The sequence below is a fragment of the Sander vitreus genome, chromosome 8 (assembly GCF_031162955.1).
Source record: "Sander vitreus isolate 19-12246 chromosome 8, sanVit1, whole genome shotgun sequence".
NCBI classification, from domain to species: domain Eukaryota; kingdom Metazoa; phylum Chordata; class Actinopteri; order Perciformes; family Percidae; genus Sander; species Sander vitreus.
The window spans coordinates 7,516,162-7,534,477 of NC_135862.1; the positions used below are offsets into that span (position 1 = coordinate 7,516,162).

The following is an 18,316-nucleotide window of genomic DNA, read 5'->3' on the forward strand; positions in this document are numbered from 1 at the left end:
TGCTGGAGATGGTGCTATCCAAACAGTGTTATGAATGAAGAGCCCAGGAGTGCGTCACTGTGTAGTATACATCCCTCCCCAGCAGATGGCCCCGCCTGCAAGTGCTTAGTTTGGATGGGGTGGTGGTGGTGGCGTTGGAGGTGGGGGGGGGGGGGTTATCGATTTGGCATTTGAGATATAGCATGCAATGTAACATTTTTGGAAGGTTCTTAAAATATTTATTGCTGGTGATGCTTCTCCACGAACACCAGTTTGCTTTGCCTCCTATTTAATTAATGACATCAATGCAAATTGGGGATAGCAAATGGTCCAAATGACTGAAGGATTTTGTGAATGGAGCACTTACTGACTGAGGAATGACGTCAGCGCAAAGCCATATCCCTTATTTGTGAGCCAGGACTGAGGGGAGGCGTCCCATTGGCTCGCCATAGCATCAGAGCGACGTGATTGGATGCCGGCGGATAATTAAACACCTACACAGTCAATGCACAAATCCAAGTGGTGGGATATATAGGCTGGTGCGTTGGCGCTGTATGCAACAGAATCAAGAGTTGTTCTGCAAGTTGAGAGAAAGTCAACTTATTGTGTTTTCCATAGAGATACATAGTGATATATATTTATATTTTTTTTGCTGGGTGATTATCACTGAAGGTAAGTGTTGACTTTTATTGTTGGGCTATGTGTTGGAACTATAAATGTACCTGGTAAGCTGTTTGCATTTGTGTATGGATCAGAGGGGATATGGACACAGACTCACTGCATTAGACTGTGGTGACGTGACTGGGTTTGTAATGGGATTGGAGTGTGGTCACTGGGGTCACCAGCATCGCCACCATCACCTGTTTTGTGAGGGTCTAGTCTGCTACTTGAAGGCCAAAGACCGACAGAGAGAGAGAAATGGGAAGAAAAGGGGAGAAAGACAGAAAGAACGGAACTAAAGTGAAGAACAGCAAGTGAAAGAGGAAAAGGAAAGAAGAGATGGACAGGTGGAACGAGGTTTGAGTGTGTGTGTGTGTGTGTGAGAGAGAGAGAGAGAGAGCGAGAGAGAGAGAGTGTGCTGGCAGCTCATTACACTAATGCACTGGTCCCTTAGGGAGTTGGCAAGCTTGGAGTCCCCCTCCCTCCTTCCCTTTTCACCCCTCCTCTTCCAACGCTAGCAAGTGCTATATGCATTGCACAGTCTAGGACCCCCACCTACCCTTACACACACAGACACACACACACACACACACACACACACACACACACACACACACACACACACACACACACACACACACACACACACACACACACACACACACACACACACACACACACACACTCCCACAGGCATGTCACACACCGGGACCTGCAGCGTACAAAATGAGAGAACTACCTGTCCTGTGCTCTTGGCTGAATGTTTTGGAGGAACAGTGTGTTTTGCAGAAGAAGAGTAGAGGGGATTGTTATGTGGCTCACTTTTGAAGGGGTGTTGTGTTGAAGTAAAAGCAAGGATGTGCAGCAGTAGACCAGAGCTAAGTAGTGGCAAGCTGAGATGTGAGTAGAGCTGAGCTCATCTCTCTGGGAAGTGACAGGAAGCCCCTTTTCTTGTTGCAACTTCTTCCCAAAGCACCAGAGGATCAGGCACTAGCAGTTTTTTTTTCCAGATATATGTTTGCTTTGTAGATTCTTAGGTGACTTGCAAACTTATTTTAGCGGTGTGTGAGTGTTAATGGCAGCAGTCTTGTGCACAAGGAGCTGATGGGGGTGTCTTTCTTGTTGTGTAGGGGACCATGGTTATGTTGAAGATCTCTGCTTTCCTTGTTGCCTACGCCCTGGTCATTTGCCAGATGTACTGCTCACAAGCCGCCCCTGCCAGGTGAGACCCTCATCATTCACATTTTATACTTCATCTCCCAGCTGACATGCATTTTACAGCTACTTTAAATATGTGGAAAAAGTAGACGGACCTAAAATCCACAGTTGCCAGAATCACACACAACCAGTGGGAAGGAGAGGAAGAAAAAAAAATGACACCTAAAAAAAATGACACCTAAAAAAAAAATGTAGTAAATACTTTTCACTGAGGGAATCAGGTAGAGTTTGTCTTCTCTAAAAATACATATAATATAATGTATTGTCAGTACTGCTAGAACATATGTAGAAATGGAAGAGGATGTGTATGTGGGACAGATTGACTAAAAGACATTCCAAGATAGTGTGTAATAATGTTGATGCACACAAATCTAAAATAAATATGTTCTGGTTTATCTTAATTCATGATCACTTTATGTCACTTTGCATGAGCAGAATAAAATATAGGCTCCAGTTGAAAGTTACAAGGTTTAAAATATGTATCCCAGATTTTCCATTTCCTAATCATTGAAGTTTGTGTATCCTGTTATACCTCTAATCCAATTGGATGAATCCCATCATGAAATCATGAATCACTCTCAGTGTTAAAAAGATAATAATGGAATCAGAAAAGAACCAACACAAGTAAAACAACACAGGGAAAAAAGGTGTAATTTACTTCAAGGGGAGAAAAACGAGATCTATATATTTCTATATATTTATATGAAGCCCCATTCAAGCCACTCCCCACACTGTTCCCATGAAGCTATTGATTTTATAATAAATCTCAAGCCGGTTACACATCAGCCCCTCTCTCAGATGGGGCACTTTCCGCAGATTGTTTCCCCGCGTTGGCCGGGGGCCCTCGAACTCAGACGTCATCCCCCCCCCCCAGAGTTGGTGACGTCCCAGCAAACCCCTCCCCTCCCTCCCTCATCCCCTCCTGACCCCTCCTATCCATTCAGCCACTCCACCACCGCCCTACCCCACCCAAACACCCCACATGCATCCTCACCCCTCCTTTTAACTGCAGGTGATAATTCTAGCAAAGGATTTAATGCTTAATTTCAATGTCTTTCCTCCCCCAACCCCTCTGACCCCTAAACCTCCCTGCTCATCCCTTCGCCGTAGACCGGGTTTAGAGTCCATGTCAGACCGAGTCACGCTCACGGACTACGAGGCGCGAAGGTTACTCAACGCCATCGTCAAGGAGTTTGTGCAGATGACGGCGGAGGAGCTGGAGCAGCAGGCAACTGAAGGAAACAGGTACACAGATGACAAAACAGATGACTCCTCTTTGCTTTAACCCTTTCTTTTTTTTTTTTTATAAAGCAGTTGAAATGTCCTCCCTGAGCAGAAACAGCTGCTGAAAGATTAGACTAGTATGACTGAATGGAAAGTTAAACGGTGAAATTAAAAAGGTAACAGGGACAGCTCTTTTTTGGGCTACCATGTTGGACTTTGTGTATCTTTTTAGGGATCGTATCATATTCTGGTCCCACTTTTACACCACTGAAGATACAATTTTCTAGCGCCCCACTTGGGTTCAATCAGGCGTAGAGGTATGTACTTCTTAGCTGACCAAAAGAGAAAAACTGATTGTTTCCAAGAAAAGATGTTAATACACAAAACAAAAACCCCTACTCTCTGTCATGACCCTGCTCCCGCATGGATGAGTTTGATTTTTACTTTGTTTGAACAGACTACTATTTCCAGCCTGCCTGCCGGGCATGTGGACAGTGTATGCCTAACGGAACGAATAAGTGTGCATGATGTCAATTAAGTGGAGTTGCATGACAGTGGGAAGCGACTGGTTTCTGTTTGTTCTGTGGGTGTAAAAAATGTGACAGGAGGGGAATGACTGGGGTGTGGGTGGAGGTTTGGCGCATGAGGGGATGGAAGACAGGTTCTTTGAATGGTGGGGAACAAGCATGATGCTATAGGGGGGTAGTGTATTTTTTTGATACTTTTGTATACCTGCGAAGGCATGAGAAAGAAATGCATGTGAGAGAAACGGTGTGTGAATGGAAGGAAAAAGAAAGACAGAGATGAAGAAAGTCTTACCTGCATGTTTTCCCATGCCTATGAGTCTGTTCTCTGCATGTGTTTTTGTGTGTCCCCTCCCCAACAGCATGGACAGGCCCCTAACCAAGCGGTGCTCCAACCTCAGCACCTGTGTGTTGGGCAAACTGTCTCAGGATCTGCACAAGTTGCAGACGTTCCCTCGCACGAACGTGGGAGCAGGAACGCCCGGCAAGAAGCGCAGTGCGCCTGAGAGCGACAGCTATGCAAGCTACGGCGAGACGTTTGACAGCATCTAACCCCTCGTCATCCTCCCTCAGCCCCTCTTTTACCTTTACTGCATCTTCCTGTCCTTTTCCTCCTCCCCTGTCTTCTTCCTCTCCTCATCCCACTTTCTTCCTTATTGTTTTTTGGATTGGCAAGTGCATGCTGATTTTACCTGCTCGATTGACATGAGAAGAATATGACTTTTAACTGCAACCAACCTTTTTAGTTGTTCCCCCCAACCCCCTTTTCTTTTGGCAGAAAATGATGTGCCCCTATAATTTTCAGACAATCAGACTTAGTTTTCATAAATGTTATTCAGGAGCCAGTTCCGACATCCATCTCTGTGTACTGTGCGTGGATAGTCATTTGATTGCATTTCAAAAGCCACTGAAATTTGAAGAGTTGAGAGAGATCACTTAATCAAACCATTAATAAATGATCCACTCATGCGACACCATGTTTCTTGTTCAATAAACGTATTTTTCTACCAGGAAGCCTTAGCCCATTTTCATTCTTAGGGGTCCTTTAAAAACAGTCAGTGGGTACTTCATGAACACATTAGCAAATATGGACAAAAATATAGATTTTAGAGCATCCTTGACATAATCTGTGAACCTCTCATCGAGTTCAAAGGTAAGAAAAAACGATAGAAAATATGCGATTCAACCTTGCATGCTTGATGCATATTTTTTTAACATGTACATCCTGTTTTTCCTGTACTGTAAAGTTAATGTTGATAAAAATGAACTGTGTGCAGAAATACTGATGTGTGTAGGTCTGTGTGTCAGTATTGTATGGATGAATGTCACTCCAGTCGTTAACCTCTGGTTTGCTCTCCTGAAGCAGCGTTACAGCACAGAAGCGAGCCTGCAACACGGCCACCTGCGTGACTCACCGCCTGGCGGACTTCCTCAGCCGGTCGGGGGGAATGGGCAACAGCAACTTCGTCCCCACCAACGTCGGCGCCAAGGCCTTCGGCAGGCGGAGGAGAAGCGTCCAGATGTGAGCAGTCCAAAACCTTCAGGGACATGGTAAAAAAAAGTTTCTTCTTCCTCTTCTGTTTTTGTTCTTTAAATGTGATTTCTACCGTTTTCTTCATTGCTTTCATAATCCACCACTTGATTGAATGATCATGAAGAGTATCATAAAAAAATGAATCTTTCTCCATCTGCTATTTAAAAAAAGTGACAAAAATTGCAATTGAAGGATTTAGCAGAGAAAAATGAATGCAGAATTATTCACATTTAACTTGACTTTTTCACAAAATCATTTATTTGATCACAATTGGATTTAAATAATTTCTGGTTCATCATGTAATGATTAGTAAATGGAATAATGATGAACAGCAGTCAGTATTGTCCTTCGAAAAGCTTTACATTAAGTGTCTTTCTTTCTTTCTTTATTTCTTTCAGAGGTTGATACCAGAAAAACATCAGAAAAAAACAACAACCTGTGAACAAAAATCCACAAAAACAAAATCACGCAGAAAATAAACACTGAACTGGCCCTTTATCCACTCCCTCGCGTTCCTACGGGAAATAGAAAAAGACGCCACAGGACTTCTCGTCCCCATTTCCATCCTGTTAGTGAAACCTTTTGCTTTTGGCAAATAAGAGAAAAAAAGAAGAAAAAAAAAAGCACTTTAGTTTATGTACATGAACAAATGAACTCCTGAAGAAAAAAACATCCTAATGGTTTATCTTTTTTATACATGAGTATCATTGGAAAATAAAATGAAAGCTGCAGTGGTTATGACCTTCTTTTCCCCTCCTTTCACCTCGTTAGAGCACATTTCTTCTATGCCCTCTTCCCATTTGAGAGCCATACCCTTACATTCTCCATAATTCCCTTTCCACCCAAGGGTACCCTGTTTTTCTGTGTGCCAGAGGGACGCCATTAAAGATCAGCCTACCCAAGGCCCCCCCCCCCCCAACGGCTGTTGTCTTGTGCCTTGATGTAGAACAATTTACACAAACATGATTGTACAGTTCTGTTTCGAGACGATAAAGAAGACCCGAGCGAGGAGGAAGAGAACGAAGACAGATTAATATTGTAAACGATATTGTGAAAACAGATTTCAGCAAGATTAAAATGTATTTTAGATACACTCAGGTTTGGGGTACTTGTGTTGTTCTTTAAAGGTTTTTAAGCATTTAGGTGTAGAAAGAGGTTGAATGATTCTATAATGAGAAGCTTATATTTGTACATAAATTGCTGGACTATTGATTCATGATGTCCATAAATGATTAATGTTAAATCACATGGCATTAGTGAACCATATGTAATGTATTGGTTTAAAATTTGACAAGATTTCCCTGTACAGACTCACATCCTGAAAATGTGTAGCACACATCTATAATTTGGCAAAAATATTGGAAACCACATCCACATTCATACACTGTTTGGGTCACTGTGTATGCAGCGACAGTCTGCAGGTGTAAACACATCAGTTTCAGTGGGAATATTTTCTGACACCAAAGCGGCATGGATATGTTGAGATACGTGATGATACAAGAAAAAAAATCTGCATGGGTAATTGCTTAATAAAAGGCAGCCAAACCTGCAGTCAGACTTGTTCTTCTTTAGCTCCAGTGGAGGTAAATGCACACAACTCACTTTCAATCAGAAGCAGTGTATTCAGCCACTTACAATAATTATTCATCAGAAGCTGAATCTTTGTTTTACAAATATTCTACTAGGGATTTTCTTTTTCGGCATCAGTGCAGACAGAACACAACATTTCAGAGACAGCTTACAGCACAATACATTGTTTAAGCTGCCTTTATGTACTGCATTTATACTAGCTGACAGACTAGTTCATGAAGATTTGATCACATGCAGGGTGACTGAACTTTTTTGGGTTCTCTTGTTTTTTACAGCAGCACTCCAATAGGTGGCAACATAATAATCTAGACTAAAGTTTCAGTGGCGCTCTGCAGAGTGTCACAGGTCCGACTCAAATCACAAAAGCATTTAAAAAAGTCTCCACTGGTTATAAATGTAAACTGTTGGTCAACAGGTGGTCTGTATATTTTGTTTATTTGCACAAATGATAAACTAAAAGGAGAAAGAACTGAATCTAAAAAAACAAAACAAAAAAAGGGGGAAATGACAAGGACAGAAGAGACAACATAAGATGATGATTCCTTAAAGGACAATTCCGGCGCAAAATAGCATAGACAGTTAAAGAAATGGACAAAGTGACGCCGTTGTTTTCGATGGAGACCAGTGAAGGTAATTAGAAGCACTTTTGCGGTGAGGGCTGAGCGTTACTGTGCAGCTGCAAACTGAGCTTGCCGACGTAGATGTGCCGTGAGCAACCTGTCTGAAAGTTGTAAGTCTTCTGGTAGCTGTGCCAAGAGAAATCTCAATCATTCCGAATCTTGCAGAGACGGAGAGCGTAGGTATATGTAAGGAGATAACATAGGCACAGGCTAATTACTACTAACTAAAATGCTAGTTAACATTAGTAATTAAACAATACAAGGTAATGGAGCCTTTTATACATTGTCGTGTTTCTTTAGAAATAAACAACGGACAAATAGAGTCTTTAAACGCTTCAGATGTAAAGTTATTCGCTGTCAAAATGAATGGCAGTCAATGGAATGCTAACAGTGGGTGAGAGCTAGGTAGCATCAAAATGGCGCCATAGGAGGTACGCTTTGTAGAGGCTGGCTTACCCCATTGCAAAATAGCACCACAGGCGCCATCTTGGAAAAACAGTCATGACCAGTCGAACCACGAACGCCCTGCTTGAGCTATGTTACTGGTAGAGCTTAGATCTGGCCCAAAAAAATCAAGCCCGACCCAACCCGAGCCTGTGTACGTTGTGTCCGAGACCAGCCCGGCCTGACACATTAACTGGAATTATGAGTACGAGCCCGATTTCAACCCAACACTTTTTTAATACGTGGGCCGTTATAACTGACGTTCTCAACTACAATTCAGAGTTGTTTGAACTCAACGCATTTCTCTGTGAGGTCTTGCTTCGCCCTCATGCTTGGAGAAGTAACAAAAGAGGACGTTGAAAGCTGACTATTATCTTTTCTGCCACGTCAAGTCTGCTTCATGTGTCTGTTCATCATCCAAGTCCCCGTTTTATTTGCTGTCATAGGCGAGCAGCGAACCTAATCCATTCGACAAAGCCGACACATATGTTGTCACTGCCCACAACTTGTTTAAAATGGTTCCATACCTCCAACTTTCCTCCAAACTTGCTCAAATAATTAATTCTCCTGTTTTTCTTTTTTTCTTTACATCCTCAAGCTCCATCTTGCACTTAAGCTACACCATACAGCCCAGCAGCCCTGGTGTGATGTGTGCGAGAGGAGGAGACTCCGCGCATGACACGTGTTGCATTTTGTAACTATAGTCCAACTTGTGTAACTTTTTGGACACATTTCTTACTTTGGCCTAAATATAGCCTATATAGATAATATTTCTGATTATGGCATAGCTTTCTCCCCACCCAATTAGGCTAATAAAGTAATGATTAAAAAAAACACAAATGCTTGATCAAGGGCCCGGCACGGCCCGGGAATAGTGGCGGAAAATAACGGCCCGGGCCGAGAATCTAAACTCTAGTTACTGGTTACTGGTTGCAGGGCGTTCGTTGTTCGACTGGTCATGACTGTTTTCCCAAGATGGCGCCTGCCTGTATAGTGAACGGTACATTCTTCATGAACTATCTTTTTAATAAACTGTCTGTACACTTACAAAGTTCTCGATGCTTTGGTTTACATGTAGGGACCCTCATTATGCTACCGTTTAAGTGTGGTGCTATTTTGAGCCTTGTTAGTGGTGTAGAAATAGTGATTTACTCGTAACTAGCCCTGAAGGCTAGCGTTATAAGCTAATCACCGGTTTGCGCTAGCTTGTTTCAAGCTAGAGACACATTCGATTAGCATGAAAACATATCCTAGAGAACGGTCGACTCAGTACACATATGTTATTAACCCCTAGGTTCATTTTGCGCCGGAATTGTCCTTTAAGGTTTCTACATTTGATGATGTTTGAACAGCGTCATTGTTCCAGGCTGTCTGGACAGCAATGAGGCGTAAAACAATGACCTTTTGAACGCTCCTGCAGGTGGATCATGAATGGAAGTCACCAAGCAGTGCTGCATAACGAGGGTGTGTGCTTTTGATGGGTTTTAATTCATGAGGAATGGTAAATTGTCTTTGGTGACACACAAATACTGTCTCTTTGCTGCTGCTGAGACACATAATACCTCATACTGTAGGAGCCAAAAAAAAAAGGTTGTCAGCTCAAATTCTGGACCACCTGTGAGAATCCAGACGTGGAAAATGTTCCTTTTTCTCTTTTCTTTTAAAAGGTGCAATGAGGTGCCGTCATCTCCAACCCTCATCAGTACAGGACTGGTCTATATACACAACGTTTGATTTCCGGGATTGTTCATTTCGGCCGGATGTCCGTTACCTTCCGCTTTCTTGGTGTTGGCATTTTAAACGCCGGTCGATTTATGAGGACTATGATTAACTGCTCCTCAGATCTCTGCAGGGTAAATCCAGACAGCTAGCTAGACTATCTGTCCAATCTGAGTTTTCTGTTGCACGACTAAAACAACTTTTGAACATACACATGTTCCACCAAAACAAGTTCCTTCCCGAGCAGAGGCGTCGTTGCTCTGTGCGGAGCTTAGCGCCGCCCAGGACAATTGTGATTGGTTTAAAAAAAATCCCAATAAACCAGAGCAAGTTTCTCTAGAATGCTATGTGGACTAGCCAGACCCTCCTTTGCAGCGCTGTGGAGGAAGGTCTGGCAAAGCGAGACTAGTAGAGGACTGGTTGTACTGGGCAGCGCTTGTGTGGTTTACTTACTGAGTTAAATTATGTTTACTACTACAGGGACCACTGAGTAAAGGTTACAAGAAACCCACAAAAGAAACTAAAGAAAAGGTGAACATCATTAGTAAAAAATAAAACATGAATCTTGATGTATTTAGAAAGACCTGCAACAGGAAATAAAACATTAATTTCACATAGATCATGGTAATTGCACAAACTAGAGCAGATAAATATCATGCAAATACATAATTACAGTTTTAGGTCATTGTTTTGCCAGCAATAACATTCCCTGTATTTATTTAAGGTGCAGTGTTTCCAGAAGAATCACAGAGAGCTAAAAAAAGGAGGATAAATAAAGGCCCTTCAGTTTTTGGATGACAAATACGGTAATATGTAAGTTTGGAAATTGAGGGGATAATGAGCTCATTCAATAAGGGTGAAATTGAAAAACAGGATACAGTGGATCCTATTTGGTTGCACGGATGAATGCCAAGTGTGCACCGGAGCAAAAACAGGACATTTGTCACAGTGTGCATCACACCCAAGCACACTAGGAACCAGTGGTGGAAGAAGTATTCAGATCCTTTTACTTCAGTAAAAGTACTAATACCACACTGTGAAAACACTCCACTACAAGTCATGCATTTAAAACCTTATTTCAGTTAAAAACTATGTAAGTATTATCCTGGGATTTCCCAATATGTCCTGGGAGAACCACGTATCTCTTAAAAGTCAGCTTTTCATGGAGTCAGAAAAACAGCTCTGTCAGCTTTGTGATGATGCATTTTCCAGCTGATCCAAGAGGCTTTTTAAAGACTTTATTTAGCTTAAAAAGTAGGAGAATTTTTTCAACACATAAAGGAACACTTTATCCTTCAGTTTATCACAAAAATTCAACATAAACACGTCTGGAGATACATGGTTTTCACTGGACAGGAAGGGGATGAAACACTGTCATCTATAAAGCTGTCAGATAAATGTAGTGGAGTAAAAAGAACAAAATATCCACCTGACATGTAGTGGGGTAGAAGTATAAAGTTACATAAAATGGAAATATTCAAGTAAAGTACAAGTACCCCGAATTTACTTAAGTACGGTACTTGAGTAAAGTACATATTTACATTCCAGCACTGCAAGGTTTTTGTAGGCTTACACATCTCATAGTTCAGATGTAATACAAAGAATATGTGAGAAACCATCAACACCAGACATTCCATGTCCATGCTATAAACACTTCAGCAATAAATGATTGGTTATAAAGCCAACTATTCGACTGGATGACTTATTAATTACCAGATGAGAGGAGATGTATGAAACACATGCGACCTTATGCGATCGGAGTATAAACAAAAAAAGGGATTTGTGCTCTAATACCCCTGAAGCTTTAAAACCCTCAACTGTCAGTTGTTTTACAGTCTTTCCACTCATGCTCTCTCTCTGACACTATCTGTCTGTCTGTCTGTCTGTCTCTCTGCAGTCATGCTAGAATCCACATGGAAACTTTTCCTGCATGACTGAGGAGGGAAAAATAAACCCCCCCCCTCTCTATATTCTGATAATTGAGGGGGACGGAGGGTGAGGGCTGATTCGTGGGTCGGTTTGGTTGTAAGCTTCTTTCTCAGCAGTATCTAACAATCCCACTATGCCAATATAGTACAGCAGTCCTAATGGCACACAGCTGCTTTGAATGGGGCCCTTCCAGTTGGAAATTAGATGGTTCGTATAAGAGAAACCGAGAAGCAAGACCCCCCCCTTCTCCAGAGAGAAGCAAGTCCAGTTCCCAGAAACCTACACCACAAACCAATTTCAAAACCAGAGGCTTTGGTAAATGCTTCTTTTTAATGTTTTAAAGGAATGGTTCGACATTTTGGGAAAAATAGAGCTTGAGTCATGATAGCCCATTTTCACACATGCACTGCAACCCTGAACTTATCTAGACATTACTCGGAGGAGCTGTATGTGAGAACGCAAATGTCCGAATCAGTTGGACCGGACAGTAAACAGACATTACCCTGCCAGCTCCCAAGTACAAAGTCTGTTTAATGTCCAATTTCCCTTTAGCTCTCTGTGCGCTTATTAGCTTTCTAGCTGAGAGTTAAAAAGACTGATACCTCTCTCATGTGTATAATGTTACACTAAATATGCTGCTAGAGCCAGCAGGTGGTTAGCTTAGCTTAGCAATAAAAACTGGAAGCCCAAGTCAATGCATTCTCATGAACGGGTTCGTAGGATATCTTCCTCCGCTCCCCCGCTTGAAAGCTCCCTTTGTTTTATGACTCATCAATCCACCCCGACCTTCTCCCACATATTAACGCTCTTATAAAGCGGCAGTAATTGTAGTGCGTACAGTAATAAATAGGTGGAATACATACAAATTACAGTGTATTACTTTCCAAAGCTATATGTAGGAATGGTTCATGAGAACAGCCTCAACGTCTTCATTAGTGAGCTTTAGAGGTGCTGGTAGCCATTTTTTAAAAACCTTTTCCCCTGCTTCCAGCCTTATGCTAAGCTAACCCATCTTTATGGCTCTAGCTCAACATTTAACGTACAGACTTGAGACTGGCATCAATGGTCTCATCTAACTCCTGGTAACAAAGCGTATAAGCGATTTTCCCAAAATGTTAAAACAGACCTGTAAAGAATGGTGTCTCGCTAAGAATTGCCTTCACACATAGCAATGTGCCTCTAAATGTGGTTGAATGAGCACTCCCCTGTTGCATTTGCCAGGAAATGAGGTAACATTTGGGAGGAAATTAGCTGTTTACATTCGGATTTAAGCTAAAGCTAATATTTCTTGACTCTATATAGTGTAACAGGTCCTTATGTGCACATGGGAGTGTGTGTGGAGCCGCCCCCTTCACATAATCACATGATAATTATTCACTAAAGAATACATCGCAATATTAACTGCAGCAACCCGGACCAGCTGAGTCTTCTTGCTCATAATGGGAACCAGCCGACTGCCGTTTATATTTTCATTTTCCTTCCTCATTTTTAAAGATCCCAATTTTTCCATAAGGCAGTCATTTCCAAGGCCGACGTGAAATCAGACACCCAGGAGCACTCATGGTAAAGGTCCAGAAACAACATAACATCGGCCCAACATCCTCTCACCTTCCCCAATCCCCCTTTCCGTTTGTGCGACTGTTGCTGGGAAGGTAAACACCCTTTCACCGTGTCAGAAATGGGATTTCATTCTGCTGCTATTTCAGTTCCTTCATCTCCCCCTCTTTTCTGTCCCTCCCTCTGTTTCTTTTTCTCCCCTCCCTCCCTTTACTGCCACATCTGGAACCTAGCTCCTCATTTATTTATGTGGTCTGTGTTGTTTCTTAAGTCTTATTTAAAAGTCCTTTACCTTGTCTTCTTGGCAGTTTCTCCATCTGATGAGGTCTGCAATTACATCTCGCCATAACTGGTCACTCTGCAATTACATGGCCAACCACAGAATCTTTCCCCCCCTCCTCTGAGCAGCACCACTGCTCATATGGCAGACCGAAATAGAATAGTTTCATGTCTGTTTGGATGGCGGCCCAGCTGAAACTATGCTCCGCTGCTTGACTGACAGTGGGATTGGGCTTTTTCTCCCCAAGAAAAACCTTTAAGGCTAGTCACGTTTAGTCTCTGAGCAGTCCCACTCCAGCAGGCTTTGGTGGTGGTTGGCCCAGCTGGGCTCCAAGACGGGAGACAGAGCAAGACAAAGTTAGAGTGAGTGAAAGCGAGGACAGAGACAGACGTTTTGCAGTGAAGAAGACAAGAACCTCTGTAACTATGAACCCTCCTGGGAACACTTAACCTTTCAGTCGCTGACGGGGGTAAGTTTGGTAACCACTTCAGTCTAATCTCAACTTGTGAGAATGTTGAAATGATGCTGAGAGAAACTTTAAAGCCGTTTTTATTTACATTTTCAGAAAACGTAGATAATAAAGATAACTTAATAAGCATGACCTGTGCAGCATGTAGCACCTGATTTAAATAGAAAACTCCAAATATCTTAAACAGCAATGCAGTTGCCCACTTGATTGACATTACAAGAGACTTTCCAATTGGCAATGCATTTATTTATGCAAGGTGCTTTCAGAGATTTCAAACTCCCGCATTTAAATGGGTGGTAACTTAACTGATGGCAAAGCCCTTTTTCTCATAAAAGTGTTTTTGACCAACATCCAAGTCTGCTTTTTTTTTAAATCACAGAAACCTTAAACCTTTTCTAAAGATGTTAGTAGCATTCTAACTTAAAAGATTCTGATTTAAAAGGGTGGCAGTATTGATCATCTGGACGCCCAGATTCTCACAGAACATAAAGGTTATGTGAACCCCTCTGGAGACTCTGGAGCTATAAAATTCAAAAAGCTTTTGATTTTTCTATTTTACAATATCATCCTTGCCAAAAAGTCAGATGAAGCACACAAAAACATGAACATGAAACATGAAAGCGCCAAATCATAAGTGATTCAACTGAACTCTATACCAAAATCTAAAATGTAATAGTGTGTTAAGAGTAATATAATTGAAAAGGTAATGCATTATATTTACAGGCAAAAATGATCAGATTAGAGGTACATTTTGGGACATCATTTTCCAAGCGTCAGCCCAACATACCAAGCGATCGACAAATTATATTCGTTCAATCGCCCAACCCTACTGACTGATTTTTACACCTGACTATGTATGCTAAACATTTACATTTTAGATCACACATACATTGCGTTTCACTTGCACTTGCCAATGGATGCTATCAAGATAAATATGAACGGTCCACGGTTACTGCTCAGTGTTCTCAATTGGAAAGTATTTTATGTTTTTGTTACGAGTCATGCTGGAGCTGAACGCCATGGTAGACTGATCTGGTTTGTGTGGGAGTGGTGGATGCTGAGACTGGAAAACAGCAAAGATTACAGTGAGGCTGACGGTCATGATGAGGACGCAGCTACCACATGTCTTCACTACTGGCTTCTGTGTGTGCATGTGATGTGGTCGTAAAGAAATGAGAGAGAGAAAGGGCGAGAGAGAGAGAGAGAGAGAGAAAGAGAGAGAGAGAATTATAAATTACAAGAGAGGTGTGTCATTATGCTTCTCAATATGAACTCTCTCTGTGTGTATTTCCCTTCTTTTCTACCCATCAATTGCCTAGTGAAACCTTACTCACTCAACTTTAACTGCCATCACCTGTGTGCTCAGTGTAAATGCATGAGTGGAAAAAAGTGCAAGGGCTCTGAATAGTAACATGAACTGAACAGCAAATATGTTGCCAGCACCAGAAATATTTCTGTAACCATGTAAGTCGTGTTGTCACTATATAAATATATGACAAACAAAAACACACAGAGCTGGGCATTTTTGAGTCTTTAAGGAAGAATGAATGTTGTGTTTGGTCCTCTGAGGACAGGTGGGACGTTGAAGTTGCCAAAAACACAAAAATACATCAAGAAGTAGCTGAAACACCTTCAGTGTCTTGCTCTGTTCTTAGTATTTGGCCTTTCTTTAGTCTGACACATTAGTGAGTCTTGCATCTGGTGACTGATTGCGTCACACAAGTTTTACAATGTAACTGGTGCCCTTTTGGTATGAAAATATCCTTTGCGAGACAATGTGATTGCTGCTTTTACAGCAAATGATAGCTTAGCATAAGTTATACAGAAAAAGAGCTCCATGCTCCAAACTGGTTTGAACGGCTAATTTAGCATCAGCGAAGCTAAGCTACGACAGCCACTTCCCGTAAACGTCTGTTTTGTACTTCTATCTAATCATACAAGACTGGTTAGGGATAAATGCAGAAGCACAGTTCCTCTCTGCCGTGCATTCTCCTCTGGCCGCCTGGTGAACAGCTGAGGAGGGTGTAGCGTGGTTAACATGAACCGCACGTGCAGGTGTGGCCGTCACTGTGCTGTCACACTGTTTAATTAGGTTTTCTCTCCATGGGCGGAGAATCTCAGGGTTTCCGTTGTAATTTTTTCCCCACTTCTCCTTAGTCTCACCCCCACGGTCATTGTCTGAGACATTAAGAGAGCGCCTAGAGACTACAGTATCACTGAGGGTGTGACCGAACTTTGCGACCACAGCTAAAGTTGGAAACATAAAGCGGCTCTTGGCTCCACACAAGTCTGCTTTTTGAAGAGCCAGTGCCAAAGCATTGCGTATTCAAACTAGCGTGCTCACACTAAACTGGTTTTATGCTCAACATGAACATTTCTTTCAAACCCGTATAGTTGCTCCTATAATAATAGGTAACAAGTTGATTCACGATCAAGACTTAGATCCCACACTGGGAGCTGTCCGTCATTTTCCATTAGTAGCGCCTTTCATCTGGATGAGGTAGTTTCTTTTTTTGTCTATTGCTATTTTATTATCCCATTTCTTTGTCTCTGTGTGGCCTTGTTATAGTCAGATCATTTTGTTCCTCCTCCCACGAGTCTGGTGTTCCCCACAAGCTATTTCTCACACAGCTCTGCCTGTCCTCCGATGGTTTCGATCCACATACCCAAGGAAAACAACAGCTTTACACTTCTTTTCTTTTAACCTTTTGCCTGTATTTCAAAATGTACCTATAATACAGTATTGTTAAACAAATGGAAATATATAATTTATTATCTATAATTAGACACAACTACAGTATATAACTACATACCATATACCATTATAGAAGTGTGACCTAGGGTACTTAGTTGGTAGCCTAAATGTTGGTCAAAAAAAGTGGCCTTGTAATTTTGAGGACATTTGCTTCGATCTGACAGCTGTAAACCTCCAAGGTGTTGTCCTGGTTTGTGTCATAAAGGTAGGGGAGGCTGTGGTTATGGAGCTGCAGTAGAGCAGGTTGGTGGTTTTATTTCCCTTCCTCCTGTCCACGTGTTGAAGTGCCCTTGAGCAAGACAATGAACCCTAGTTGTTCCCACATGGCACCTACGATAGGTGTGTGTGAATGAGAGGTGCTTTGATATGAAAGCATCACATAAACGCAGTCAGTTTTCCAATTCACTTGAATGATTTTTTAAATGCATGAACTTGATGTAATGTTGATGCATAAGACGATGCAATGATGGTTGAATACTGACAGATACTCAGCCACATCTGAATAAAAGCAGCCAGTGGGAGATCCTGTCTCTCTCTCTCTCATTTCTCTCTCATACTAAAGCGGGATTTATGCTTCTGCGGGGGCTCCACGCAGAGCTTACGGCGTAGCCTACGTAAGTGGCTTGAAGTTTATACTTGGGCGCTGGTGTCTGCGTCGTTCTAGCATAGCAGAGCCGGCATGTGTGTATGCAGGGGAGTGTGTGGTAGAGCGAGTGAGAGAGTGACAGGGATTCGCTTCGGAAGCGTGTACCAACTCTAGAGGCATAGTGGGAGAAACAAAGTGTCTCCCCTGTGCTTTCTGACCGTGATGAGAAATCTGTAGCAGGAAAAGTTAATCCTCTCCTTGATTCAATGTTGTTTATGAAGAAGGAGAAACCGGAAATGAGTATGGGCAAGTGCAACGCTATCAAGCCACAGCCAAGCAACGTACGTCATGGCGACGTGTAGTTACATTTTTTGAAAGGTGCACGTCAGGCTATGGTTAGGTCTAGCGTAGGGTCTGGCGTAGGGTCTGGCGTAGGGTCGGTATCTCCACGTACCTACATATGTAGCCACGGCGTTGATTAAACGCAGAAGCATAAATCACGCTTAACCCTTGTTATAAAACAATCACCAGGCTCAAAACATGATTTCTACATAGTAAATACATGCTTTCCTTGCATGGCATATCACTATATCACGCGAGAATCGCACAATCACATATCCCGAAAAAAAAAAATCCATCTTTTCAGGCTCCAGCCGCCAGTAATGTGTTTGTGTCTGAACGAACTGCTTACCGCACCTATCCAACCCGGTCTCACGGCAGTTCGTGTAAATGTATCAGCGTCCAGTGAGGAGCTACTGGCAGTTTCGGGCGTGGTTTAGGTGTGTGTGACAGCAGCAACTATTTGTTCAAATAGACAGATGGTTCACCTGCCAGGTATTTTTTTGAGAGTGCCTGCCCTTTCACAAACAGTTTTCAATGACGGCTTCTCACATGGTTCTGTGTTAACAAACCATCTGGCTCGTCAGGTTAACAGTTTGCAGCCTCTGACTATTGGTGCCATTTTAAGACACTGCTGTGCAAGTTTCTTCAGCACTTCAGAGCTATTAAGAAAAGATACAAGCTAGTACTTCTGTGACAAATGTAGGTCATTTCTACACTTGCATGGTTACAACAACAGTGGCTCGGGCTGCTACCTTTGAGTTGCTGACCTTTGACCTCATGAGTAGTACAGACAACATCTTCCTCCGCATGGAGCCAGCTGCCTGTCTCCAACATTAATCAAAGAGGCAGTTTTTATGTCTTCCAAACAACTATGGTCAAAGAAAGT

At 42.3% G+C, this 18,316-nt stretch overlaps 2 protein-coding genes across 3 annotated transcripts in view; both read left to right on the forward strand.

The window, feature by feature from the left end:
- Window positions 1-517: 517 nt before the first annotated feature.
- On the forward strand, window positions 518-6,611 carry LOC144521483 (calcitonin gene-related peptide 1). 2 transcript variants are annotated; one of them, XM_078256030.1, is made up of 5 exons: window positions 518-651; window positions 1,770-1,861; window positions 2,968-3,102; window positions 4,972-5,156; window positions 5,538-6,611. In XM_078256030.1, the coding sequence occupies exons 2-4, from the start codon at window positions 1,776-1,778 to the stop codon at window positions 5,129-5,131; spliced, it is 381 nt and encodes a 126-aa protein (XP_078112156.1). In that variant the 5' UTR covers window positions 518-651; window positions 1,770-1,775; the 3' UTR covers window positions 5,132-5,156; window positions 5,538-6,611. The 2 variants fall into 2 exon arrangements, with proteins under 2 accessions (XP_078112156.1, XP_078112155.1); XM_078256029.1 differs by lacking the exons at window positions 4,972-5,156; window positions 5,538-6,611 and adding an exon at window positions 3,968-4,709.
- Window positions 6,612-13,359: 6,748 nt separating this feature from the next.
- insc (INSC spindle orientation adaptor protein) overlaps window positions 13,360-18,316 on the forward strand; it is a 60,429-nt gene continuing 55,472 nt past the window's right edge. The window contains exon 1 of the mRNA XM_078256558.1: window positions 13,360-13,747. The gene's annotated coding sequence lies outside the window, so the exon portion shown is untranslated. The remainder of the gene's footprint in view (window positions 13,748-18,316) is intronic.

Excerpts from the sequence above, each read along its gene's own strand:
- LOC144521483 (XM_078256029.1), top strand. The coding sequence starts at position 1,776 with ATGGTTATGTTGAAGATCTCTGCTTTCCTTGTTGCCTACGCCCTGGTC. Across the intron at positions 1,862-2,967 it reads TCACAAGCCGCCCCTGCCAG|ACCGGGTTTAGAGTCCATGT; the intron begins GTGAGACCCTCA and ends CCTTCGCCGTAG. Across the intron at positions 3,103-3,967 it reads CAGGCAACTGAAGGAAACAG|CATGGACAGGCCCCTAACCA; the intron begins GTACACAGATGA and ends CCTCCCCAACAG.